At 39.8% G+C, this 26,736-nt stretch overlaps 3 protein-coding genes and 1 pseudogene across 9 annotated transcripts; 2 read left to right on the forward strand and 2 right to left on the reverse strand.

The window, feature by feature from the left end:
- Positions 1-380: 380 nt before the first annotated feature.
- Positions 381-26,031, reverse strand: LOC5517617 (G kinase-anchoring protein 1). Of its 5 annotated transcripts, XR_007308066.1 has the most exons (12): positions 25,702-26,009; positions 24,698-24,787; positions 23,960-23,992; positions 23,599-23,773; positions 23,307-23,338; positions 23,139-23,240; positions 13,953-14,096; positions 13,341-13,404; positions 12,063-12,121; positions 11,508-11,585; positions 9,272-9,447; positions 381-3,545 (listed from the first exon to the last, which is right to left on the reverse strand). XR_007308066.1 is itself a non-coding variant. In XM_032362109.2 (11 exons), exons 1-11 carry the CDS (start codon positions 25,888-25,890, stop codon positions 9,409-9,411), a joined length of 1,005 nt encoding a protein of 334 aa, XP_032218000.1. In that variant the 5' UTR covers positions 25,891-26,009; the 3' UTR covers positions 8,838-9,408. The 5 variants fall into 5 exon arrangements, 4 of the variants coding, with proteins under 4 accessions (XP_032218000.1, XP_048583646.1, XP_048583648.1 ...); XM_032362109.2 differs by lacking the exon at positions 381-3,545 and having other exon boundaries at positions 8,838-9,447; XM_048727689.1 differs by lacking the exons at positions 381-3,545; positions 9,272-9,447; positions 11,508-11,585; ... (1 more) ...; positions 13,341-13,404; positions 13,953-14,096 and adding an exon at positions 17,879-18,724 and having other exon boundaries at positions 25,702-26,017.
- On the forward strand, positions 5,004-7,584 carry LOC125563133 (loricrin-like). Its single transcript, XM_048728000.1, has 3 exons — positions 5,004-5,209; positions 5,584-5,742; positions 6,909-7,584. The coding sequence occupies exons 1-3, from the start codon at positions 5,004-5,006 to the stop codon at positions 7,582-7,584; spliced, it is 1,041 nt and encodes a 346-aa protein (XP_048583957.1).
- LOC125563038 lies at positions 14,037-17,244 on the reverse strand (annotated as a pseudogene).
- LOC116601377 lies at positions 18,897-21,948 on the forward strand. 3 transcript variants are annotated; one of them, XM_032362113.2, is made up of 5 exons: positions 18,897-19,048; positions 19,340-19,385; positions 19,468-19,502; positions 21,070-21,268; positions 21,419-21,948. In XM_032362113.2, the coding sequence occupies exons 1-5, from the start codon at positions 18,902-18,904 to the stop codon at positions 21,601-21,603; spliced, it is 612 nt and encodes a 203-aa protein (XP_032218004.1). In that variant the 5' UTR covers positions 18,897-18,901; the 3' UTR covers positions 21,604-21,948. The 3 variants fall into 3 exon arrangements, with proteins under 3 accessions (XP_032218004.1, XP_048583650.1, XP_048583651.1); XM_048727693.1 differs by lacking the exons at positions 21,070-21,268; positions 21,419-21,948 and adding exons at positions 19,588-19,626; positions 19,719-20,143; XM_048727694.1 differs by lacking the exons at positions 21,070-21,268; positions 21,419-21,948 and adding exons at positions 19,591-19,626; positions 19,719-20,143.
- Positions 26,032-26,736: the final 705 nt, after the last annotated feature.

The following is a 26,736-nucleotide window of genomic DNA, read 5'->3' on the forward strand; positions in this document are numbered from 1 at the left end:
TGTAAAAAAAAATACGTGAAAACGTAAGACCGAGTGGGGCCTGGGAGTTGCACGATTGACTGGATGGATGTGGATGGTGGATTGTGACACCACAGGATACCCGCGCGATGACCACAAAACCAAGTCGCATAGCTATACCATATTTCTATACCTATGGAGCTCCGCGCGCGGCCTGCAGCCGCGCTGGCTCCGCTAAAAAGTATTATTCTCTCCTCAGAAAGAAAGAATTTACAAAACTAATCTTAATTATTCTTACCAAACAAAAATGCAACCTACCGTTTCATTCGTTTCAAGTCGGCGAGAAACCAACATTTATAATCATAGTTTGCTGCTTTGTTTTTTTCAATTTCTCCATCTTTAGGCATGGGTTCTTTCTTATATTTTAGGCTTTTTGTAAAGACTCTTTTATCGACTTTTTTCATTTCCATTTTGTGAATCGGTAGTGTAATCTTCCGCCGTGTGATAACCAGTTTGTTGGAGGGGAAATTCGACAGCGGACTCAGAGAGAATTGTAGATTCTTTGATTTAAGCAATTCATGACTGTGGTAGAGTTTCTCAAATAATTTTCCCACTCCTAAGATTATTGGAAGTTTGTGTTTTTCTAGAGTGGTGACGACACCGTGTCAGCTAAGCGTGGTTACACAGTTGGCGCGGGCAGGCAGGCGAGGCAGAACCACAGGACCCCCGCGCATTGACAAAAAAAACTCAGTCGCATACCCATGGAGCTCCGCGCGCTGGCTCGGCTATAAGCTCAGTGATAATATGTGTTTCCACATACCCCTTTCAATGTCTTTTGATGGCAGGCAGATAACTGGCTAAAAAGGAAAACTGTAACGGAAACCCTGTGCCGTCCCCCCTCGGAACACTTTGTACGATATTGTATTACGTAACTAATAAACCACTTGGATTTTTCATTGTGGCGGTAAGGTAGGCAAACATGCTAATAACATGGCAGTGTGGTGGGAAGAAGGGGGTAAATTATCATGGGAAGGGGGGTATGGGGTTGGGTATTTAGAGGTGGCAATTTTTTCATCATAGCGAGGGGAAGGGGGGCACAAAAATTGAAATGCTCCATTTTAAAGAACTTTTATAAGAACTTTAAAGTTTTTATAACCATTCAGTTATAGGAAGTATAGAAAGCATAGATGAGCTTTCTGAAAAGGAAATTAAATTTGAGTTTGCAACAGAGCTTTGAAAATTTTTCTTGGCCCCGCGAAAGGATATTATGAATCGAGTGTATAATTTCAAGTTTTGGCGGGAAAATCTAAAATTCGTTAAAATTCTAAGACGGTAATACCACAAAATATTGACAAAAAGTTTTGCAATGCAATGCGACCCACAATGAAACAAAAACCATTTATAGGAGAGAATTATATGCGAAAAAAGAAAATCAGTGGCTATATGCCCGACAGTCGGGAAAGTTCCTCGATGACCTTTCTAAACTTAATATAGAATACTTTGAACTCACAAGGTTGACAATTTACCGTGACGTTTTAGCAAATTGAGAACTGGTGACATTCAGAAGCTTAAGAAAACATTACATGCGCAAATAAAAAAAATATATATTTTAGAAAGGCTTTATGGTTCCCCTGTGTCTATCCCAGAAAGCCGTGGGGCCGTTTAAAAACAAAATGGAGAACGGACGACCGGAGAGAAGTTGTTCTTGCGGAGCGCACCGTTTTCCTTGCTTCAGTCTGTATCTTAAAGACAACAATAATGGTTCCTGAACTAGGCATAACTACATCAAATGTTATTTCTTCGGGAACAAGATTGGGAGGCGCTACTGCCTATTTTATTGGCCAATTTGATGGAAGGATAGTCGATTTACCAATTTCGAGTCCTGCACCTGTGATGCAGCGAACAGTTCTACCTTTTAAACGACTACTTTTGACTATAAATTGTGATGTCTCCCCACATTTCCTTATAATAAATGGCAGCCATTTTGACATTGTATATGCACTACGCATACGTGGCGGCCATGTTGTCTCTTATTTCTGGGAATGAAATAACGAAAACCGCATAACGAAACACACAACGATCTTCAGCAATAAATAGGAAGACATGAAGACGGGAACTAATATAGGGCGCATATACTTCCCCTTGTAATTTAATTTACATCTCGATCTACGTCACAAAATGACCAAATCTATCAATTCTGAAAGGTTATATATACTTTTTCGATTCCTTTTTAAAAACTATATAGAACATCACTCATTGGGGCGCTTATTAGGTTGATATGGCTATAAGGGGGTATAATTGAGTATAACAAGATTTGGGTTTAACTTATTAAAAGAAGATAATCGTAGACAACCGGGGTTTCAGTTGTAAGGGAAAAAAATGGTGAACCAAGGTAAAGTTGTAAAGTAAGGTAATCAAAAAGTCTGGTTGTTGTTCATAACGACCTCGACTTCGTGTCGAGGTACGCTTCACGCCGCTTCTATTACACGCGGAAATGGCGCTAATTCTTAATTCTTACCAATAACGACCTCGACTTCGTGTTTAGGCACTGCTTCTATCACGCGGAAATGGCGCTAATTCTAACCAATAACGAACCTCGTTTTCGTGTCGAGGCACTGCTTCTATCACGCGGAAATGGCGCTAATTCTTACCAATAACGACCTCGACTTCGTGTTTACGCACTGCTTCTATCACGCGGAAATGGCGCTAATTCTAACCAATAACGAACCTCGTTTTCGTGTCGAGGCACTGCTTCTATCACGCGGAAATGGCGCTAATTCTTACCAATAACGGCCTCGTCTTCGTGTCGAGGCACTACTTCTATCACGCGGAAATGGCGCTAATTCTTACCAATAACGACCTCGTCTTCGTGTCGAGGTACGCGTCACGCCGCTTCTATCACGCGGAAATGGCGCTTATTCTTGCCAGTAACGACCTCGACTTCGTGTCGAGGTACGCGTCACGCTGCTTCTATCATGCGGAAATGGCGCTTATTCTTATCAGTAACTACCTCGACTTCGTGTCGAGGCACTGCTTCTTTCACGCAGAAATGGCGCTTATTCCTACCAATAACGACGCAGAAATGGCGCTTATTCCTACCAATAACGACCTCGTTTTCGTGTCGAGGTACGCGTCAAGCCGCTTCTATCACACGGAAATGGCGCTAATTCTTACCAATAACGACCTCGACTTCGTGTTGAGGCACTGCTTCTATCTATATACTGAATTGCGCTGGCGGCAATTCAATGATACATTTCAGCTGTCATTCTTTTTTGACAAGGAAAAAAATGTATCTTAGACAATAAGTAAAATTGCATGTGAGTATGGACCAATAAACGTTGATTGAATCTTTTAAACCGTTTCCACGAATTTGACTAAAACGGTTAAAACCGTTTATATAGCATACTCTGGAAACTAAGATATTATATTAATGTTTTATATTAAAAGTTTTGTTTCCAAAGAAACCCAACTTTACCAAGGTAGCAGGGTTTGTATAGAGCCTCTCGGAGTATTAACGAATATTTGCGAACGCCAAGCCCAGAGCGATCGTTCGTCAAAGAATCTTGAAGACTTGCACACTGGAAAAACTGCACAACAGAACATAGAAACAAGGTATGACTTATCATGAAGGTTGTCATTGATTTTCTAAGTATACCATGATGTAAGGTTCCAAGCATACCATGATGCAAGATTGAAAACTGAAAAATGGGTGAGGAGAAAAGAACCTCTAGTAATTTTTAAAAACAAGCATCCCAAAAGAGTAAAGGCCGGTTTACACGCGTTGCTAAATACAGGAATGCTCACAGTTTGCAGTCATAACCCTAACCCTACGCCCAAAGGCTTTTCTACAATTTCTTTCAAGTTTTGATACGTCTAAATGCCCCAAAAAAGGATTACTGTTTCGTCAGTTTATGCTCTACAAAGTGTGGTGAGCATTCCTGTATTTGTTTTACACTTGCGATTTTTGATGCAATTTGATGCAATGTCACATCTGTCGCGGCAATTTTTTTTCCTTTTTTTTTCAAATCACGTTTGCATTGGCGATTTATAGTTTCAGCGCGCACACGAGCAAAAATCGGTGCGAAAGATGCGACAGAAATTTCATTAAATATCGCAAGTGTAAAACGACCTTAAGGGCGCCGACATAGGTTAAAAAGTTGGCAATCTAAATTCGGTTTTTCACCAAAAAGACATATCTGGGTAGAGAATATCGACCGCAAGCAGTTACAAGCAATCACAAGCTCTATAGGTTTATTTCCCGCTGTCATGTGTAACAATAGGAGATAATTTATATATTATAACTTTTAATATTGCGATAGAGACTTGGATGCAAATATTAGGAAAAATGTGATTTATTATTTAGACGTTTGAGTCCGGCTTTGCGCTTTGATACAGGGTTATATCCCTGCTAAGAAGTTTACAGTAATTAGCGCTATTTCCCCATCCTCTCTCGGCATGTAAATCCACGCAAAAGTCATGCACACCAAAGAAAGAACAAGGATATGAAATCCTGATAAAAAGGCTAATTTTGCCTGGATATACTCAAGGAAACTCTTCGTTTTTGAAAAGTTAACTTATCTGTTTAGAGTTTTGTTATACATTAATATTTCTCTGAGTGCAAAAAGCTAATCTTACTTCTCACGCGTTTTTAGCGTTAAAGCGGCCATCGCACCCATCGCCAGTTAACTTCCGCAGGGCCACGGTAACCTCAACCGACAAGAGACAAAATAATCTATGAGAATCCGCGCTATTCTACAGGCCATCCGTTCTAAATTATCAGTCACATCCTCAAAAAAAACTTCCTAATAGACACACTGCTTTTACAATTTTGAAATATTTTTCGCGTTGTCCGTTAAAAATTATCGGATATTTTTACGTAACCGGCCGAAAGTAAAGTGGCCGCTTTTTAAAATCAGATGGAATACAATAAAGCATCCAGCTTAAACAGCACCTGCATTGGAGTTATTTGCACCGAGCCTCAGTTTTCTAATGTAATAAACCAAGTATTATTATTTTTCTGAATAGGTTTTCTGCAAGGCAGCAAGATGTTAACAACCATGTACTTCTTATCCATCACGCTGTTGCTATGGGAGCGTGTTGCTGCAGACAAGTGCGTCCCTTTCACCCAAAAGGGCGTTTCCCTTCAAGGTCACGTGATCGACACAAGGATCGTCGACAACAAAACGCACTGCGAGCAGATTTGCTTCGATGAGAAGATGACGTGCACATCTATCAACTACAAACCGGCAGAGTGAGTGAGCCTAAAGACTGTTTTAGAAATCTGGTTACAGAAGCCTTTATATCGCAACGTTATACACCCCCCCCCCCCCCCCAAACCATAGCCTTTTCCGCAGGCGTCGCGAGTGGTTTGGTAAAAAGGCTTTTTTTTCGATTTCGGGCTTCCTGTGGGTTGTTCAAGAAAGAGTGGGGGCCTGGGTTAGAGGGAATCCGGCTTCCGGTTCCAGTTCAACTCGCCACAGGAACCATAATTCATAAAAAAATGAAAGGTAAAAAAAAAATAATAAAAACACTCGAGGTGCCTGCGGAGGAAGCTTCCCAAACAGCATTGGAAAGTCTTTTCCCAGAAAGTCAAGAATTTGTCGATATCCCTGTTGTTGTTTTCAGGTCGCTATGCGAGTTGAACTCAGTTTCTCACATGACACATCCGGACAAGTATGGCCCGGACGCTGACTCATTCTACGCCATGGTGAGCCCGCCGATCTTATGCAATAAAAATTACTGTGGAAACGGCAAGACATGTGTTGTGTTGGATGAAGTAGTTACGTACAAATGCGTACCAGGTACGATAATGATGATAGCGATAATGTTGATGTTGATGAAAATGATGACGGCGACACGATAATGATGCGGACGATACGTTAATGACGACGACGATGATATGAAGGGGATAAAGATGATGATGATAACAAAATGATGGGGATGATGATGATGATGATGACTACGATAATCATGACGGCGACACGATAATGATGGGGATGACACGTTAATGATGACGATGATGATATGACGGGATAATGATGATGGTGAAATGCCTCTGATGGTGGTGATGATTATTTAACAATAATACCTAAGGCCGTTTGGACTATGATTTGACACGAGGCCGAGAGGTCTAATTGTTTTAGAATTCACCAACTAGATGGTCTTAGACAAAATAGCGACGATTGAAAATGGTTTGTATATCGACGGTGGTTTTTTAGTGCCTGTGAATGGCCGCTCGTATTGATTGCAATGAAAACCTTGAACATATTACATGATATGATCGGCGTTTTTGGTCGTTTCTTACCGTTGAAAATACTTATATCTGGTTGCCTTCAGGTTTATTTTCTGGCATTATCCAATTAGTCCCTAAGAAAGCATTATCTAATTAGTCCCTAAAAAAGTCGTCGCTAACTCCGGCATTACCATTTTCCCGAGCATTTCGCTACTCACCGTCTATCACTAATAGACCATTAGTAGCTCAGCCAATCAGAATGCAGAATCTGTGAAAGACTTCTAGTTGGTGAATTCCATGATAAAGTGAGACGATGACAATGACAGGCACTCAGGAGGGATGACGGGGGTGAGGAGGGGGAAGGGTGAGGAGGGGGAAGAGGGGGCAGAGTGAGCAAGAGGATGGGTGAGGGAAGGAATGAGGGGGAGGAGGGGTGAAGAGGAATGAGGGGGTGAGGAGGGGGGAAGGAAGGGGGAGGAGGAAGGAGGGGGTAAGGAGGGGTGAGGCGGAATAAGGGGGGAGGAGGGGGGAAGGAGGGAAAAGGAGGAATGAGGGGGGAGGAGGGCGAAGGAGGGGTGAGGAGGGATGAGGGGGGGGGGGCGAAAAGGGAAAGCAGGGGGGGAGGAGGGTTGAGGAGGAATGAGGGGGGCGCTTGTCACATAAGAGAAGCCCATAAGATTAAAACTGACACAAAATTATTTTCCTTTTAGAATTAAAGCAAACAACCTGCGAAACGAGGAGGCGATTCAGTAGAGATTCTGGGAGGTCGACTAACAAATTCTTCAGCAAAGGAGCTGGGCGAAACTGTTGAGGATAAAGCAGGCACAGGGGGCGGGGGAGGGTCATTTGTTTATACAAGCACTGGTACATTACTTCTCGCTGCTGGAGGGGGAGGGGGTGTGTCAAATGGTCTTGTCGGTGTAGACGGGCAAGTGTCCGAAAACGGGACGGCTAGTCATGGATTTAAACCCATTTATAGTCGCGGTGGGGGGACCAATGGTAATCCGGGGGTGTGCAACACTGCTGGAGGGAATTGGCATGGAGGGGTGGGTGCGGGATGGAACGGCGCAGGTTGCTACAGAACCAGCACTGTGCATGGTGAAGCAGGCGGGTCTAGAGCGGAGGGCTGGCTGGGCGGTAGAGCCGGAGGTATGAACAGTGGGTACAACGGTGGGCCTCCCCCTGGGGCGGCCGGTGGATTTGGAGGAGGGGGTGCAGAAGACAATGGTGCCTCTGGGGGTGGGGGTGGGTATTCAGGAGGAGGTAGTGGTATACTTTACAAGCAGGCCGGTGGTGGAGGGGGTTCATTTTGTGGTGGGAGTTACTGCAAGGGAATTACAGGGGGTAACTCAGACAGCAATGGATATGTGCGTATTATATTTCTTGGTCTGTAAAAAGCAACTTCAATTAACTTCAACTAGCAGACACACGCAAGCGGGCTGACTTTTTTTTTATAGCCACGCTGTCACCCAAGGGCGGCGGGAGGGGGGGGGGGGGGCATTTGTATCATTCTTGAACAATTCTCCTATTACTTGCACTTTTTCGATTTCCAGTAGATGTCCGCTAACAAGAAATTTGACTAAATAGCTAAAGAAAACTAGTCTGTATTTAAATACATTAAAATTCTTAAAGGAATTTCTGTGAAGATAACAAGCTTTGCACTGCTACATAAAGGTCGCTTTAAGAAGCCAAACCCAGGCTAGCCATCATTCACTGCTTTAGGGGCTACATTTACTGATAGACAGCAGCAAAACAATGTGTTTTGGTGATTTGGCCCCTAAAACTGTAACATAGATATGGCGCATAATATTTACTGTATAATTAAGCACATTCATTTTGTAAGATTAGAACGTATTAAATAATCATTCATGCAAGAAGGAACCAAGTGTCCATTATTCTGTGGCAAAAAGCTTTCCCCATATAGGATCTTTTTATACAAAACATACGTAGGAACATGTAGAATATAGTACGATTTTGAGGAAATTATTTGGAAAATCTGCTCCCTAATATATATCTTATTTGTGATTTTCTGTTTTGAAACAATCAGATAGGGCAGGGACTGTGTCTCAGCCAATCAAATTTCTAGTATTAACAAAGACATTTTTTACATGCCAGTTCTAAATTATTAAATCTGGAACAGCTGCACAGCCCCCTTCAAAGCCTTGCTGGGCATGGCAAGAATTCCCGTGAGTTTTGGCTGAATAAAAAGGCTACAACCATTTGAAGTGATCGCTTCTTTGTGATTGCTTATTTAATATTTTGCGCCTTAGGGGGCGCTTTAGCCGAGGGGGGGGAGGGGGGATGAGGTCTTTTGAGTGCCTTCTTAATCCAGCTTAGTACAGATGCTTAAAAAACCATATTTTCCCAAACATGATGGCGCAGCGCCATAAGTTTTTATTTAGGGACGAATCCATTTAACTTTTGAGGGGGCAGGGGGTGGATGATTTTGAAAAAAAATTCATGCAAGCCTACAAAAAAAGAGAGATCGTGCACACCACCAATAGGGGAAAAAAATCCTGCCCAATAGACAAAAGGAAAAACAAATATCTTGCTCAAAGTTTAAATGGTCCGTTCATTAAGCTGGGGGCTAAAATGCTCATTTGGAAAGTATGGTACATTGGACAACAGCTGCTAACAAGCACACTTATTAAAACAATAAACTTTTTTATTTGTATTAAAGAATCTAACTGAACTATTTAAACATTATTTGTTTTTCTTTTCGTGAATTGCTTTGGCGTGAACTAATTCCCTTTGGATTTAACGGACTTTGATGCTCATTTCGATGCGTTTGGTGATGAGTCTGTGAGCGTTCTCAGACAGGCTGACAATCATTTGAACTTCATAGGGTTTTGTGAGTCTGGGAGTCCAAGAAAATCAAACCGATGGATTCTATTTGGGTTGCGTTTCGCGTTGAGAATACAAATAGCTTGCGTTGAGCTGATGTCCTGTGAGAACCCATTGCAATCTGTCAATCAAGTGCTCTGTCAATCATTTGCACTTGACAAGGGTTCTTAACGTAGCTGTCATTAAAAGTGTTAATCACTTGCACTCAAAAGAGTTTTTAATTAATGTAGTACTCACAAACTGTCAACACTTAGTTGCACTTGAAAGGGTGCTAAACGTAGTTTTCTTGATGAGCGCCTTCAATTGAGAACACCTCCCTGATGAACGCAGCTGTGATGGAGAGCTGTCAATCATGTGCACTTTACAGGCTTTTGTCATGACGTCGAGCCATGTCGTCCCCGAGATGACATGCTCTGTGGAAATGATGCATGTCATTGGATGAGTAAAACAAAAATCCACGAAAAACAAGCCTTTTTCATGGCCCTTATGCACCTATCAATGATAAGCCCGTGATGTTCATGTTCATCCCGTGGGAGAGGTTTATTGAACTCATCCTTTCCCGGGGTAGCTATCTATTGATCTAGTGCCCGATCATGTGCCCCACGGACTGGCGTGTTTTCGTTAAGTGTGGTGCACACTGCGGATGCTTGATTGCTTCTTAATTTACTTGTTATTCTTGGATGTGAGAATGTTAGCAGACTTGGTTTTTCAGTGTTTTACACTATTCAGTGCATCCATAAAAAGAAATCGCATGTTATATAGTTCCTGCTATCTCTATATTAATCCTGCTGTACGCCCTTAATGCAACCCTTCATTGATAGTTGCATCACACTGAAGAATTTCCTCACCAAACGTACTGAAAACGCATCGGGTGACTAGGCTGGACTAGACCCAGCAGTCTGATATCTCGTTTGCATCCACGAGTATGCAGACACACTGAAGAACTTCCTCACCAAACGTACTGAAAACGCACCGGGTGACTAGGCTGGACTAGACCCAGCAGTCTGATATCTCGCTTGCATCCACGAGTATGCAGACACACTGAAGAACTTCCTCACCAAACGTACTGAAAACGCATCGGGCGACTAGACCTAGCAGTCTGATGTCTCGTTTGCATCCACGAGTATGCAGACACACTGAAGAACTTCCTCACCAAACGTACTGAAAACGCATCGGGTGACTAGACCCAGCAGTCTGATATCTCGTTTGCATCCACGAGTATGCAGACACACTGACGAACTTCCTCATCAAACGTACTGAAAACGCATCGGGTGACTAGACCCAGCAGTCTGATATCTCGTTTGCATCAACGAGTATGCAGACACACTGAAGAACTTCCTCACCAAACGTACTGAAAACGCATCGGGCGACTAGACCCAGCAGTCTGATATCTCGCTTGCATCCACGAGTATGCAGACACACTGACGAACTTCCTCACCAAACGTACTGAAAACGCATCGGGCGACTAGACCCAGCAGTCTGATATCTCGTTTGCATCCACGAGTATGCAGACACACTGACGAACTTCCTCATCAAACGTACTGAAAACGCATCGGGTGACTAGACCCAGCAGTCTGATATCTCGTTTGCATCAACGAGTATGCAGACACACTGAAGAACTTCCTCACCAAACGTACTGAAAACGCATCGGGCGACTAGACCCAGCAGTCTGATATCTCGTTTGCATCCACGAGTATGCAGACACACTGAAGAACTTCCTCACTAAACGTACTGAAAACGCATCGGGCGACTAGACCCAGCAGTCTGATATCTCTTTTGCATCAACGAGTATGCAGACACACTGAAGAACTTCCTAACCAAACGCACTGAAAACGCATCGGGCGACTAGACCCAGCAGTCTGATATCTCGTTTGCATCCACGAGTATGCAGACACACTGAAGAACTTCCTCACTAAACGTACTGAAAACGCATCGGGCGACTAGACCCAGCAGTCTGATGTCTCGTTTGCATCCACGAGTATGCAGACACAGAAGGATACTGAATCTTGGGATCTCTTACAGGTCAGGCTACTTTTGAGCTGAATTTACAAAAAATAGGCCGAAACAGATCCCCCCCTATTTTGAGTTGTTTACAGCCCGACAAACTCAAATACCAGCTAAGGCATTGTGTTTTGAGGCCATGGAAATGGACCTGGACGATCAAAATAAAGTTATATATTTGGGACTTGAGTTTCTGATTTCTTTTACTTGTGTGATATTTTTAGCCTTTTGTTGAGAGTGTCGGTTCTGCTGTTTTTTTTGTTCGATTAGAAATTTGTCAAAGAACCTGAGCTATTATTTGGCTAAAGAGTAGTTGCTATCACCTTTTTTGAATGCATATCTTCAAGAACTTGTATCCCTTAGACTGATGCCTGAGTGACTTGATCGTGTTGTGTTTATTTTGCATTTATGATGTTTTTGAGCTGTGGGTACTTATGGCCAGTTCAGGTGGGTTGTAGGGTCAATGGCTTACCTGTAATTTGGCTAACTCGTGTTTTAAAGAGGAGGATTTTGATCTTTCCTGTTCTAACTCTTTGCTTAGTTGGACAACCTAAAAGAGACAAATAATAAAAAGGCGAAATATTAAAACAACTGAGACATTTTACGTTTAGGGCTTTAGTTTTGAACACAATAGATCAGGATTTCAGAAACCCGTGAAACGAAATGAATTAGTTAAATTGTAATAAGTGTAAAGTAAAAAAAAATATACAATAGGAAAACAATAAGTGTAATAGAGTGCATTATACTAATTAAAGTGTATTTCACAGGTTTATAAAAACCACTCCAGTCGATAACTTCCTGACAAATAGACATGGCACGTACACCCTGTACATCCCCCTTCGCTGGCAAAATGTTGGTCATTCATTAAACTATCCTTTTTTTCAAAACAAAAACAAATGATCAGCCTCTCAGTATGAATGAAGAATGACAAATTATTTCACCTCCCTTGAAAGCTTCGCAATCAGTGTGCATATGTTCGAGAGCAGTATTGCATGTGTCTGGAAATTGGGATACTATGATAACGTACCTGCTCTTTGACTTCATTGAGCTCTTCTATCTGCAGTAAAAGTTCTGACTTTTCTTTCACTGGAAAAGAGTAAAAGAATGCAAAAAAGTTAAATTCGGGAAAAATGTACAGCACACTGAAGTATATTTTCCAAAGAGAAAAATTAGTAAAAAAAAAAAAACGAGAACATCAACAATGGAGGGAGGCAAGCAAAAGTATTAGCTGCTCATTATTTTCATATAATCACGACCAAAGTATCTGTTTCATATGCCCTCAAGAGCCGTAGCCATGTAAGATTGGGGGAGGGGGTTTCAGTTTAATCTTTGTTTATCGAAGGTAACATATTTAACCGAATATACAGTTTTCTAACATGGCCCTCGGTTAGTAAGCACTGTCACTGGGGGTGGTCACTGCCAGAGGGTTTATTGCGTCCCCAGTGGTTCTTTTACGTCCCTTCGGTTCAGGTTAGTGTAGTGCAGTACAGCTTGAAGAGACGCGACATCTGGTTTGAGTGTCCTTATCAGAAAAGACTGGAAACACGGGAGAATAACTTCACTCACTTGTGGCACAAATTCGAATCAAGGAAGGAACCCGGAAAAATCCCCAGTTTGAGCCAGAATTCGAACCTGGGCCACAGCGGTGAGAGGCTGACGCGCTAACACACTAGCCCACCCGTGCTTCCACACAATATTGGGGGTGGGGGGGGGGGGGGGGGCAGCCACCCCCTTACTGGTCAATTACTTATAATTTTTGGAAACATTGGGTGGGCACAAGCCCCAGTAGCCCACCCCTTGCTACGGCCCCGCCCTCCCAGTTGTGCGAGTGGCAAAACCTTGACACTGATTTAAAGGTGGAGCTTTTGATATTAATTTTAATTTTGTGAACAGCAATTCTACATCAAATGACTTTTGACAACTCGTAATCTACGTGCATTACGGAATTTGTGAAGTTTGAAATTAATGTGAAGAAGCACAATGTAACTGTGTCGATACAAACAGACTATTATATTCAGCACAGCAGGAGCATGATGTATGAATCAGGCGTAAGAAAGACTGGAAATTAGGCCCCAATAGGGAATTTGGCTTATTTGAGTTCAGGTGAAAATGAGATAACAACAACAACAACAACAACAATAACAACAACAACAACAACAACAACAACAACAACAACAACAACGACAGCAGCAGCAGCAGCAACAACAACAAAAACAAAACAACAAGAATTCAACAACAATAACAAGAACAGATATCACAAGAATAACAACAACAACAATAATAACAACAACAAAAAACAACTTACTTTCTCCTTGAGCTAGCATGAAGCACAGCTGTTTATTCCTCTTCTTCACTTGAGCCAGCTCTTTCTGTTTTAAATTTAATAAAAATATCAAGGGCAGTATTAGCTATTGCTTCTGGTTGTATTTACGTTCCATAGTTGACATTATTGTCGCTATTTGTCAAACACAGAAAATCTGGAATTTTGAAACAGGGATAATGGATAACATTTTGGAAGATATTATGAACTCCCTGTTTTTTGTTCAATTGTGAAACTGGTGAGAGAAATGATGCGATATTAGAGGTGCAAATTAATGTGATCTGGTGTGAAAATAAAGCCCCCTATATTACAAATTGAGTGCTGGTATGTTTGAATATATTTAACCCCCATTTGCTGTGCTCCAATAACCTGATGCATGACAGAGGCAGATCCAGTATTTCCAAAAAAGGGGGGGGGGGGGTCAAAGCAAGGGTTTCAAAAAAGGTGGAGCTGGATTCATTGTTCTTCCATGGAATTTCCTATCTTGTTATTTTCAAGCGAAATTATCTGAAAATAGGGGGGCAGGGGCCGGCTAAGCCCACCCTAGATCCACCCGTGCACAATGAATATAGTGCATGCGTGTCATGCATTACAAACCTGAAGCTGTTCTATGAGGTCTTGCTGTTCTCTGACGGTTTTGTGCAGATCTGTAACAGCCTCATCTTTTTCTTCCAGCTTCTCTTGTATGTGCACCATTTCAGCTTTGATGAATTCTTCAGGTGTGCCCTTGACAATGACTTTCTGTGAAAATGCAGTGTATAGGGATTAATAAGTTATTTATATATGTCAGCATCTTGCAGCTGTCATTTTGTCATCCAAGCAAAATATTTTAAAGCATCCATTTCCATGGACTGATTTGGGGAAGCAATTGGGATATTTTCTATTGCATTTGTAATATGAAGCAAAAAAAAATCTTCTAAGATGGGATCTCTTCACATAGTTTGTCTTCCTTAATATAATGAAAAACAGCAAAGGGGTGGCTCTCTATGGCTCTTTAACCCATCGACTCCTGGCTATTATGTTTCTTCATATCCATATTTGCTGGTTATATACTTTAGGGCTATAAGTATTATTAAAGGACCGCCTCCCTTTTATTGGGGAATCGTGATAAAAAAAATATGGTTCAGATCAGGCCCCTCAGCAGTCTGTTATCCAAGGCTAAGGCTTATAGAACATAGTATCTCTGTCTGTATCTCTGTCTGTATCTCTGTCTGTATCTCTGTCTGTATCTCTGTCTGTATCTCTGTTTCACTTCTCAAGCCAGTGAACCAGAATTCAACCTCAGGTCAGGTCAGCTTGGGGTATTTTTAAAGGTGTAAAAATCTGAGGTTTTGGAATTTAGAGTGAGGTTTTGGAATTGGAAGTGAGGTTTTGGAATTGAGAGTGATGTTTTAGAATTGGAAGTAAGGCTTTGGAATTAAGCGTGACGCTTTGGAATTGAGAGGGAGCTTTTGGAATTGAGAATGAGCTTTTGGAATCGGAAGTGAGCTTTTGGAATTTGAAGTGAGGCTTTGGAATTGAGAGTGAGCTTTTGGAATTGAGAGTGAGCTTTTGGAATTGAGAGTGAGCTTTTGGAATTGGAAGTGAGCTTTTGGAATTTGAAGTGAGGCTTTGGAGTTGAGAGCGAGGCTTTGGAATTCGGAGTTTGTATTTGGATTCGGATCGCACTTATGCATCACCGTAGAAAGGAATACTTCGATCACTTCATCGGAGACGAATATGTGAAAATGCTAGCATACTCTTGAACAGCGGAAATCCATTTATTTGACAAAGACTTGAGGGGACGTTTTCTACATGTACCTACGCTACATGTATCTAAAGTGAATATCAGTTTGTCTTCGGTCCCACACAAAATGAAAAGTATGTATTTGGTATGTAACCTGTATGTAAAAGGCATGTCTTTTTTGTACTGGATATGTATTGGGTATATAAAAAAATACATACCTTTTACATACCTATACTTACATACCCTAAACATACCATTTTCTTTTAGCCATCTATGTATTTGGTATGTAAAAATACATGCCTTTTATTTACCCACACTTACATACCAATAACATACCAATCCTATCCAATGCACTTCTATGTATTTGGTATGTAAAAATACATACCTTTTATATATCTGTCCTTACACACCAAAAACATACCTCTTCTCTTTTAGACGTCTGTGTATTTGGTATGTAAAAATACATATCAATTACATATCCATTCTTACATACCAAAAACATACCGCTCTCTTTAATCCATATCTATGTATTTGGTATGTAAAAATACATACCTTTACATGCCCATACTTACATAGCCAAAACATTCCCTTTTCTTGTTCACCATATTCTACATATTTGGTATGTAAAAATACATACCTAATATATACCCATTCTTTCATCCGAAACATTTGCCGTTGATCTATGTATTTGGTATGTAAAAAAACATATCTTTTACATACCTATACTTTTATACCCAAAACAATGGCAGTATTAGGCCATCTATGTATTTGGTATGTGAAAATACATACTATTTACATACCCATTCTAACATACCAAAAACACACCCATCTCATTGCTGTATTTGGTATTGAAAAAATGCATGCCTTTACATACCTATACTTTCAAAAAAGCATACCTTCATTCAGGGCTCTTCTATTAATTGTGTATTCAAAAATACTTTAACCTATTCACATACCCATTGTATGAACTAATAATAAAAATAATATTTATGGTAATGGGTCATTATTCTTGAAATCACAAAAATTTATTTATAAATAAATAATTAATTAACTACATAAAAAATCTGTAAAAACAGTTATTATGAAAAGTACCAGTGATAAGTAATACAGTATATTTCTAATGATATTTAATTTTGGGTGCAGTTTGGAATTAGGATTAATTATATAAGGTAAATTTACATTGTGATTCTCACTCTATATTGTCTTTGCGGAAAAAAAAACTCTCATTCTCGCTCAATTCTATTGGGAGGTATCCCAAGAAAAAAACAATTGTCATTACCAGTGTCAATAAAAAAACATGTATGAATTAGTGTATGAACAGGTACGCGAACAATGCCCAACGGTTTCCTGTTCATGGGAATCAGATGCCTGACTTCTGCTTTTGGTCCTCTCAAGTCTGAGCTGGATAAGTGTTTAGAGTGCAGTATTTCATATTCCTCTATCATAGCTACATAACCATGCTCAGTACACTGGCAAACCACCTCGCAGGTAGAGCTTCGGCAGGGCTTTTTGTACTTGACAAAATAGAGGATGGACCCATTAGCCATCTCATCATCAACAGGCTTTGTATATTGTACAACAGTCGAATTTCGTTTTGTTACTCGGGTGTATCCTGCACTGTGTATAATGTTATCGCCACGTTTTAATCGGTAAAAACATTTGTAGATTATGTCGAATATTGCCACATTTCCAGCAATTATTTGTAGTTGTTCAACTTCCTGGAGAGCGCTGATGATGTCAGGTTTAAGAGATCCCAGTACCTGAAGCTTTAGATTCTCATCAATTTCCTCGCTCACATGCCCAACCCTTCGTTTTTGAGTTAATGACTGACAAAAGTGTTTTACGTTTAAATCCGTCACATTTTCAATCATTTCTGGTAAATGTTGTAAAATGGAAACAGCTCTCACAATTTGGCCCTCAACATTTTGTGAACCATGAAAGAGGCTTCTTTAGTCTCCATTTAAGTCCTCGTAGAAAAAACAAGAATTACTGAAAAGAGGGCCGTTGAATCTAACAGAATCAGCAAGATGTAAAAGCTGATGAAGATTAAAAGTCATAAATCTGTCATCATAAAGTCCTTGAGCTCGAAGACAAAAATGTTCCAATAGTTGATTAGCCTTGTTTATCTCCATGTTGTCCAATTGACTCTTTAAGCAACATATATTAAACACCACACACAAAAAGCATTAAGTGCTGATAGTGTTCATTTGGCAAAATACCCTGCATTACAGGCGAGGAATAATAAAGTAGCCAGGTTCGTAACTCAGACGCTTTGTAATGCGACCGTTCCTCAACACTTCTTGGTATCCTGCTGACGTAGTTTGGCGGTTTTATCCTCTCACGCCGTTCGTCACATGCTTTGACGCTATTTCCACAATACCAAGAACATTTCTTTGTGTTTCTTGTCGAACCAGTAGCATTAATTGTTTCATTACTCCTAACAAAACAGCGTGCATATATATAATACCTCATACGCGGAGGCAAATCACATATAACCATGTAAACCGGCCATATAGCATAGCTGGAGCTTTTAAACAATGCCACACCGTCCGTGTTTAGCTGAATAGCAAAATTGTTTGGATTTCTAAAAAAAAACCATGTTCTTTAAAAAATAATTGATAATTTTCGCCGTCAATTATATCCTCGATGTTTTCTGGGCAGTTCCGCCTTCTTTTGTCTTCCTCGTGGTTGAATCGGTAGGACGTAAGAGCTTCTACAAACGAACTGTCTTTAAGCATGCATGACAGCTGTGTGATAATTGGAAATACTATAAACGTATCGCATGTCTTACTTTTTCCAGGGGCGAAGCTCTTTTTGCAGTGCACGCAATTTTGCGTTGCGATTGGCTTAGTTTTTCCCAAGTATCGATTGCACCTTGTACAAAAATAGTGCCACTCTATGGGGGCTCTCATGGAGCCTAGGTGATTCCAGAGTGTGTGAAGTGTTTTCATGCATCTATTAGGTACCGGGCAGTGAAGGGAGATAAGTATCAACAGATGGGAAATCGCGGAAGCAGTAAGGCTCCTGCCATCGCAAATGTCATTATAGCTGCTAGATGCATGGTCACTGTTAGCAAACTACCAGAATAAATTGGCGGATCCTGCTCTTGTGCAGTCATCAGGTCTAAATCGGCCCCGTCACTTTCAATTGAAGAGTCATCCAGTTCAATAAAGTCTTCTTGTTCTTCGTTCTCGTCTTTACTTCCATGTTCATTGTTAATTTCAGTTTCCGAGTCAAAAACGACGTCTGCAAGTTTCTCCCAGTCTTCGTTATCCAAATATTCATACATCTCCGCTCGGTTTTCAAAATTTCTGGTAGTGTGAACAGTGTCGGAATTACAAGTGGTCTCGCATGCAATACAATCAGCTACAAAATTATCTTCGCTTTCGGATAGGACGTCATCAGGGTATTCGGCTATTATATCCTCCGTTGTTAAACTAGAAGTTCCCGGGAGAGTATCGTCTATCTTATCTTCTGTTTCTAAATCCAATAAGTTATCATTTTCGTTAGGATGAGAATCTTGCAAACTTGCTTCTTGTTCGGGTTGTCCTGGGGATCTTGGATGGCGAAGTAATTGTGTTATAATACTGACAGTACCGTCCTTGTTTTTTCCGATTCTTTCGGCCATCCATGTTGTTTTTGCCTGTAATATGGAAAGTAATTCCGTCTAGTTTTCAGTTGTTTGTTCAGGCCATTATCTCTGGCCTACGGTATCAATCAATCTACTACGTCACTACTTGCATAGTATGATAATAATAGTATAGTAAAAAAATAGAGTAATTGGGAAAATTTAAGCGGCAGAACCACATCATTGAAGTACATGATTGGTGAAATTCATAATAACAATAAATCCTCAACAGATAGTAATGCTCCAGTTAAGAAGAAAAAGTCATCAAAAAACACACCCCCTGCGACAACTGTGACTGGAACTGTGGAAAGTTGCGACCAAATTGCTGAGACACTTGAGGTTAGATTTTCAAACATTTTCAAAGAAATGGAGCTTGTGAATGTGAGAAATATACTTTATACCACCCCTCCTTCCCTCATAACTATCTTCAAACACCCAAGAAAAACAGGTCAATCGAAAGAACTGTCTTGCTCGAGAGGATCCCGTTCCTCGAGCACGACTAGTAAAAAATTGCGAGAAAGTACACTGAACTTTGCGAGCAAGAATTCTCAGCACTGAGAATCGAGATATCCTCAAATTTATGAAATCATTGAAAATCATAATAGACAATGTTTGTTTATGTACATATAGGACATCTCGATTGTTGCTATCAACGAGAGATCAACACAAAGAGCGGGTAAGGAATACTCCAATTTGTATTCTCAAGTCTATGATCATTCATGATGATTAGCTATTTACGTTTCATCCGTTTATCACAGGGTGCGAGCTGAATCAGTCAGAACAAATAGTCCAGGTTGGTACGCAATTTGAATGAGAAGTCCAGGATCTTAATTCTATACCTCTATAAAAATTTTTCAACCGCATTTCTATTTTCAAAGAAGTCGGCCTCCCGCGATTTATCAACATCGTCACTCAAGGTTTGTCAATTTCAATTAAACGGTTCTGAAACGCATAAAAATACACTAGTATAGATTCCCAAGTTTGAAGTCTCTCTTTAATTAACCAACAGGGAGTCACAAGAGACAAGCCAGCACATGCGCAGCGTAAGTATTTTTGTCATTATTTCACTTTTCTATTTCATATTTATATCAAAAATTATTATCCCCAGCAGCGTAAGTATTTTTGTCATTATTTCACTTTTCTATTTCATATTTATATCAAAAATTATTATCCCCATTTGCAGGGTAGAATTGCTGTAAAAAGAACAGTTCAGTATAGACTCCAAAATCAGATGTCTTCTATTCAGGTTCTACTTGAGGGTTTCCGCTCTATTAATTTTTTTTCTATTTCAGATGCGCAGAAAGAACAAAACAAAGGCCACTTTGCCCAAATCCTACGTGTGTTTCCACGAGAGATGAGCTTAGTGAGCTGAAGGAAAAATATGGGGCTTTGGAAGCGCGATTCAGGAGACTGAGCAGATCAGATGGTATCCAAGGTAAATATTTTCAATGTTATGGGTCAAAACGGGCGCCATTTCGTATTTTGTTGGGCTTTTCCACAGATAGCCTTTTAAATATCTTTCAAGACATAGTGTAAGTTACATTTTTAATTTTGATATTTTGTTCTCCGACAAAAAGGGAGCTTATATGCAAAATATTGAGCTAAAAAAAATAGTTATCTTGCATCTTTCCACTCTGTCCTTTTAGTTGAAAAAATTATTTTTTACGTTTACGTCATCCTCTTCTAGTTTGTTTTCTGATGATATAGAGATCATTTTCTACGTTTACGCCATCCTCTTCTAGTTTGTTTTCTGATGATAGAGAGATCATTTTATGATTGTCATTGATTTTAGGAAATGGGCTTCGAGTACCAAATGTACAAGTGAATGATGGGCGGGTAGGCGTGATGAGTGAGGCAGAAGCGGCAACGAGAAAGGTAATAATAAGGATGGATACAGGAATTTGAGAACAGTGCAGGGTTTATTAGTCAGCCTTGAGCATAAGTCTATAGTTTAAAATAGTTTAAATAAAAATGAGTGTGAGGTGTAATCCAACCTTACGGGCATCAGATCACAGATAGATTTTCTGGATGGGCGACTTGAAATACTTAGCTGCCATTCAAACGAAGTCAGTGGCTATGAGTGGTCATCGCTTGTGAATTCGGGAAGTCCCGATTCGCAACAGCCGGGACTTTCCAGCGCTTGACAATGATAATTTACTAATCAGATCACTCAGTAGCCACCGAATTTGTTCAAATGACAACTAACTATTTCCAATTTCCCGTGAAAGCAAGAGCTTGTCCTATCGCGAGTACTTGATACGATATTAAAAAAAATAACTCAAGAGTATTATTGACGTCGTTTTATGAACTATATGTTATTTTGGGTACTGAACGTTTTTTTTTTCTTTCATCATTTGCAGTTAGTTGAATTAGTTGCGGGCAGTGGTGTCTTCCTTTCGAGGACAGCACTTGCATTGTACAAAACCGCACACACCAAGTCCTCGCTGGCTACACGCCTTTTAAAGGCGTTTTTTTCAGAAGAAAGGCGCGAGGGAAAAATCTCTGAGCAGGGGGAGGTGGGAAATTTGCTTAACCAGCAAATTATAACCACTATTAAAGGTGAGAAAAGCTAAGTTTTGATTTTCCCACATTAAATTGTTTTCGCATCAGGTGAAGTTATGGTACCGCGAATATTTGGTATATTGAATAACTCAATTAATGACGACAATAACAAACGTAATGCAAAATGATTTTTTGTTACATTAATAGCATATGCGTCGAGGCAGAACCTCCCAGACGGGTGTAAAAAAGGCATCACAAGTGCCATGAACCTAAGTATAAAAAACTTGAGGAGAGCAGCACGGAAGTCAGCTTGTGAAGATGATCTGCCAAGTCTGCCTAGTCTTCCTGATGATGATGATGATGATGACTACGATGCAGATGAATCTGCTTGATTGAAAACTTTGGCATAGTTTTCACCATTTTTTAAAATTTATATTTGATAATAAACAATTCGAACTAGTAATCAAAAAAGTCATTTCTTGTGAATAGAGATTATGTGCCGATCTAGAAATTAATTAAACATTTCCAGTGATTTCCAGATTAGTAACTTTACCTTTGCAGCTTAGCAATTCCAGGTAATCTTATTGATCTTTAAGCAACAACTTAGTTTTACTTTGCGCATAAAGTGTGTTATACAACGTTCTTTGGGTTTAAATTTTGCGTGTGACATGTAGAGGCATAGATACCATGTTGCAGGGGCGTTTTATTGATATGCTTACAAACAAGGAAAGACTAGCTGCTTGGCTCAGTCGCTTATTCCAAGTTAGCCCTATAGCTATGGGACACATTTAGATAATGTATTGTACGTAAAATTGGCACGATGCCATTTTAAGGTAGCCTTGAGCTATGTTGGTGGCATGTCCAAGGTATATTTTAGGTATGTAATGGGTATGTAAATTTCCATTTAACGGTATCATTTGTGGTATGTTCAAGGTACATTTTGGGTATGTAATGGCTATGTAAATTCTATACCATTCCCTTTTAAGGTAGCCTTGAGCTATGTTTGTGGCATGTCCAAGGTATATTTTAGGTATGTAATGGGTATGATAATTTCCATTTAACGGTAGCATTTGTGGTATGTTCAAGGTACATTTTGGGTATGTAATGGCTATGTAAATTTTATACCATGCCCTTTTAAGGTAGCCTTGAGCTATGTTTGTGGCATGTCCAAGGTACATTTTAGGTATGTGATTGGTATGTTAATTTCCATTTAATGGTAGCATTTGTGGTATGTTCAAGGTACCTTTTGGGTATGTAATGGCTATGTAAATTCTATACCATGCCCTTTTAAGGTAGCCTTTTTAGCAAGCTTTTGATATGTAAATGGTTCCCACTATATATATTTTACTTGCCATCTACATACCAAATACTTACCATTTATAAATAACTATAAATCTTCAAATCAATGTCGCTTTTGGTTATGTAAAATGTATATTTTACAATGTCCAATTTTGATAGGTATTACATGCCAATTACATACCACCTAAATTGGTATGTAACAGGTATGTTTTCAGCAAATATTTGGTATGTTAATGATATCTCATTACATACCGTCTACACACAATTTACATACCTAACACTTACCTTTTACATAACTTCAAGGTCTTCAATATCAAGGTCGCTTTTGGTTATGTAAAAGGTATATTTTACAATGTCCAATTTTCATATGTATTACATACCCATTACATGCCTTCCAAGTTGGTATGTAGAGGGTATGTTTTTAGGATGTATATGGTAGGTAAATGGTATCGAACAACATACCTTTTACATCCCCTTTACATACTCAAATTTCTGCATGGGACGCGTTACGAGTCGCCGTTTGTGAACCCATTTTTTTTCTGAGTTGCTCACTGCTGAGAGCATGCACAGAAACTTGCACTATAGAAATTGTGGAAGACATTTACAACATTTACATTTTTCTCCTTACCTTAATCTCTGACTTAGAGTTCATCTTATCATCTGATTTGCTTTTTGTCTTTTTCCTTGATTTTATTTTCTCTGGCTTTTCTTCTGGCTCATTGAAATCATCCTTGAAGAATTGAAGAGTTTAATTTCATTTCCATACAGTTAAATTATCTTTTTAAACAGCTCTTACCAAAAAGGTATCTAATGCAGATATCTCATGAACTGAAAGATAAAAAATATATTGTTGACGAACAATCTAATGTTAATGAAAGGTCAGCTCAAATAAAAAAAAAACATTGTGGATACAAATACTCAACATAAAATTGCTCAATAAATGGGTAAGATGACTTACCCTCCCTGGTTATGGGACCGCTACCATAAGTGACGTATTTGTGTGTTAGGAGGGGGGGTTGAGATAATTGAAGTTTGATGGGCATGTATTTAACCAGAACTGCATGCTCTTCTATCTGAAACACTCATACCTATGTTCCCATTTGTGTGGAAGTTGGTTTTCTCATGGCCGCTGGGTACACTTCCACTAACAAACTCATCCAGTGACATTGACACAGGCTTTTCTTTTTTCTTTGGTTTACTAGAAGTAGCCTGGGACTCAACCCGTTTGTTTATACTCTCAGCCTTGCTTGCTTGGAGAGCTTCCTAGTAAGAATAAGATTAAAATAATAGCTGACTTGCTCTAAAAAGAATTTTTGAGAGGCCAGGTAGTGATTTAGTAGAATGCACCTCACATCAAAGAATTTTTGGGAGGCCAGTTCAATGATTTAGTAGAATGCACCTCATCCCAAAGTATACCTGATAGCAAACCATTTACATATTGTTTATTACCTTTAAGTCCTTCTGAAACTGCTCAAGCACTAGCTGGTAACATAAAGAGAGTAACACAAGATTGTGAGAAACATTTCAATCAGACAGTGATTTAATATGTACACAGTAAAAGAGCACTTGGAAAAGTCAAACAGAGCTTTTTTTTTTCAATCCTACCATCTTACTGTACGTCAACTGTGTACTGTACTGACGACTTAAGATGGTAGGATTGATGACTTGAGATGGTAGGATTGATTACTTAAGATGGTAGGATTGATGACTTAAGATGGTAGGATTGACGACTTAAGATGGTAGGGTTGACAACTTAAGATGGTAGGGTTGACGACTTAAGATGCTAGGGTTGACAAATTAAGATGGAAGGATTGATGACTTGAGATGGTAGGGTTGACAAATTAAGATGGTAGGATTGATTACTTAAAGCCGCATTGTCACCAGTTTACTTCCGATCGATTACTTACCATTCTCCTATGATTTTTAACGGAAAACACAAAAAATATTTCAAAATATTGAAAGCAGTGTGTCTATTGGAAGTTTCTTTGAGGTTGTGATTGATAATTTAGAAAGGATGGCCTGTTATAAATCTCGGATTATAATAGATTCTCTTGTCTTTTAACGGTTGAGGTTTTCATCAGACCTCCGGAAGTAAACTAGTGACAATGCGGCTTTAAGATGGTAGGATTGATGACTTAAAATGGTATGATTGATGGTGGGATTACCACCTTAAGTCATCATTCCTACCTGTTCGTCTTTGCTTTGCCACATCTGCCATTCTTGAAGTTCTGGAGGGATCTCTGATGCTCCTTCAGGGTTTTCAGTAGCTTCACTTGTCTACACACACAAACAAAATGTTTCCCTAGGTGTGAAGAGTTATCAAATGTGAGAACTTGGTATAACATTTGAAATTTAAGATTGTGATTGTGATTACTGCCAAAGAAAATTGCAGAATAAGATAAATATATTAAGTCTGGGTAAACCCCATAGTTGAAAGTAGATTGTCAGAGGCCGTGACTGAGATGACTGAGGGCGGAGAGTGATAATGACTGATGGGCCAAGAGTCAAACAAGATACCTGAAATATCAAAGAGTTTTACCTTTTCATCGTTCAAAAACATTCAAAAACATTGCATAGCCACAGTCTCTGTGTGACAATCAGTCTCATATTTCTTGCGAGATGACTACCATGACTACCACAAATGTAAGTATTAAGAACAACCTCGCCCCAGCTCCAAGAAATGCAATACACTATGCAACTGATCATCCCCTTGTATTTTTTAAAATATTGGGTTAAGAATGCAATTCATTATTGAAAATGAAAGGCAAGGTTTGGTGTTTTGCATCACTGAGCATATATTGCAATATATTTACTGAGCTAGCTCATATGGAGATTGTAGTTGTATAATCTCCCGTTTGTTCCATTCGCCTGTCACGACAACCATGAAAGACAAAAAGTCTTTTTGCAAAAAATAGTAGACTAATTGTCATAATAATGCCTTGGCTATGGAATGTTTTATACCACTTGAATATATTCAAAAGGGCTGTCTGTTACCTTCGTAACTTGTTGGCATTAGTTAAACATTGTCTAGCGTACAGTATTCTAATCTGTTCAACTGCACTCTTACCTCGGGTGGGACAAGTAGTCAAGAATAAAGCTAAAGAATTACCCGAAAGCTCCCTTTCTTACACATTTCACATAAGCCTCACCACTGTTATCTGCAAAAATACACGATATATAACCTGTTGTACCTTGCTTTTGCTTTTTTTGCGTCTGTTTCTCTTCTTTTTATTTTTGCTCGTGGCAGCCGTGGTGTCTGTTGGCTTCGCATTTGTTTTCGAGCTTGATTCATCGGAGCTATCCTCGTCATCACTAACATCTAAAACTGCAAACCGACATGCAGTCGGTAAATCTGTTAGTTTTCCTGCCTTTTTAGCCATTTTACGGCGGTGAAATTGAAAATTTTTAATGGATAAATTTTAGGGAGTAAGTTTTTGATGAGAAGAGTTATCAAACAGTCAGGCGCTGCTCGTCGTGACAGTGGGAGATTAGGGCAAAAAATAGAGCTCGCGCCAATTTACACAGGAAGCCCATCTATCATATCAAAAACTAATTTGTTCACACTAGATCATGCTCTTAGCAGCGATTGTGCAAAAAATACATGTATTAATTTTGGGAAACATGATGAGTTATTGACGTTCCCCGAGGGGGAGGGGGGAGGGAGGGGTGATATTCTATCCTCGGAAACCAAGGGCGTCGAAGTCAGCATATCGAGGCAAAACAAGGCAATCAGAAGGGGGCATATGTCAGCCCAACTTGGACAGAAATCCTGAAATCGGGTGAAATACAGTAAACTTGGTCCATAAATTACACAACTTAGGAGTAGATGAGATATTGATTAGATGGATAGGGGCTTTCCTAACCAACAGGTCCCACCGGGTAAAAATAGGTAGCACAATATCGGATCCCGTATATCCTAGAGGTGGCATCTCACAAGGTACAAGACTTGCCCCCTTGTTGTTTCCTGTGTTAGTCAATAACCTAGTCAGCAATTGGGACACTAGAGTCATGTATGTTGACGATCTATCTGTACTTGAAATAATTCCAAGATGTTCACCTAGCCTTCGGCCAATTATTGCAATTAATATATCTTTATACTCCTCGGCCCATGGTATGCGCCTTAACCCACTTAAATGCAAAGAGATGTGTATTGATTTTCTAAAATACAAACTATCTCAGCCTGCCCCGTTACAACTAGCAGGTAAAGTTATATTGAACGAGTAGCA

Source organism: Nematostella vectensis, chromosome 5, assembly GCF_932526225.1.
Source record: "Nematostella vectensis chromosome 5, jaNemVect1.1, whole genome shotgun sequence".
Classification (NCBI taxonomy): Eukaryota; Metazoa; Cnidaria; class Anthozoa; order Actiniaria; family Edwardsiidae; genus Nematostella; species Nematostella vectensis.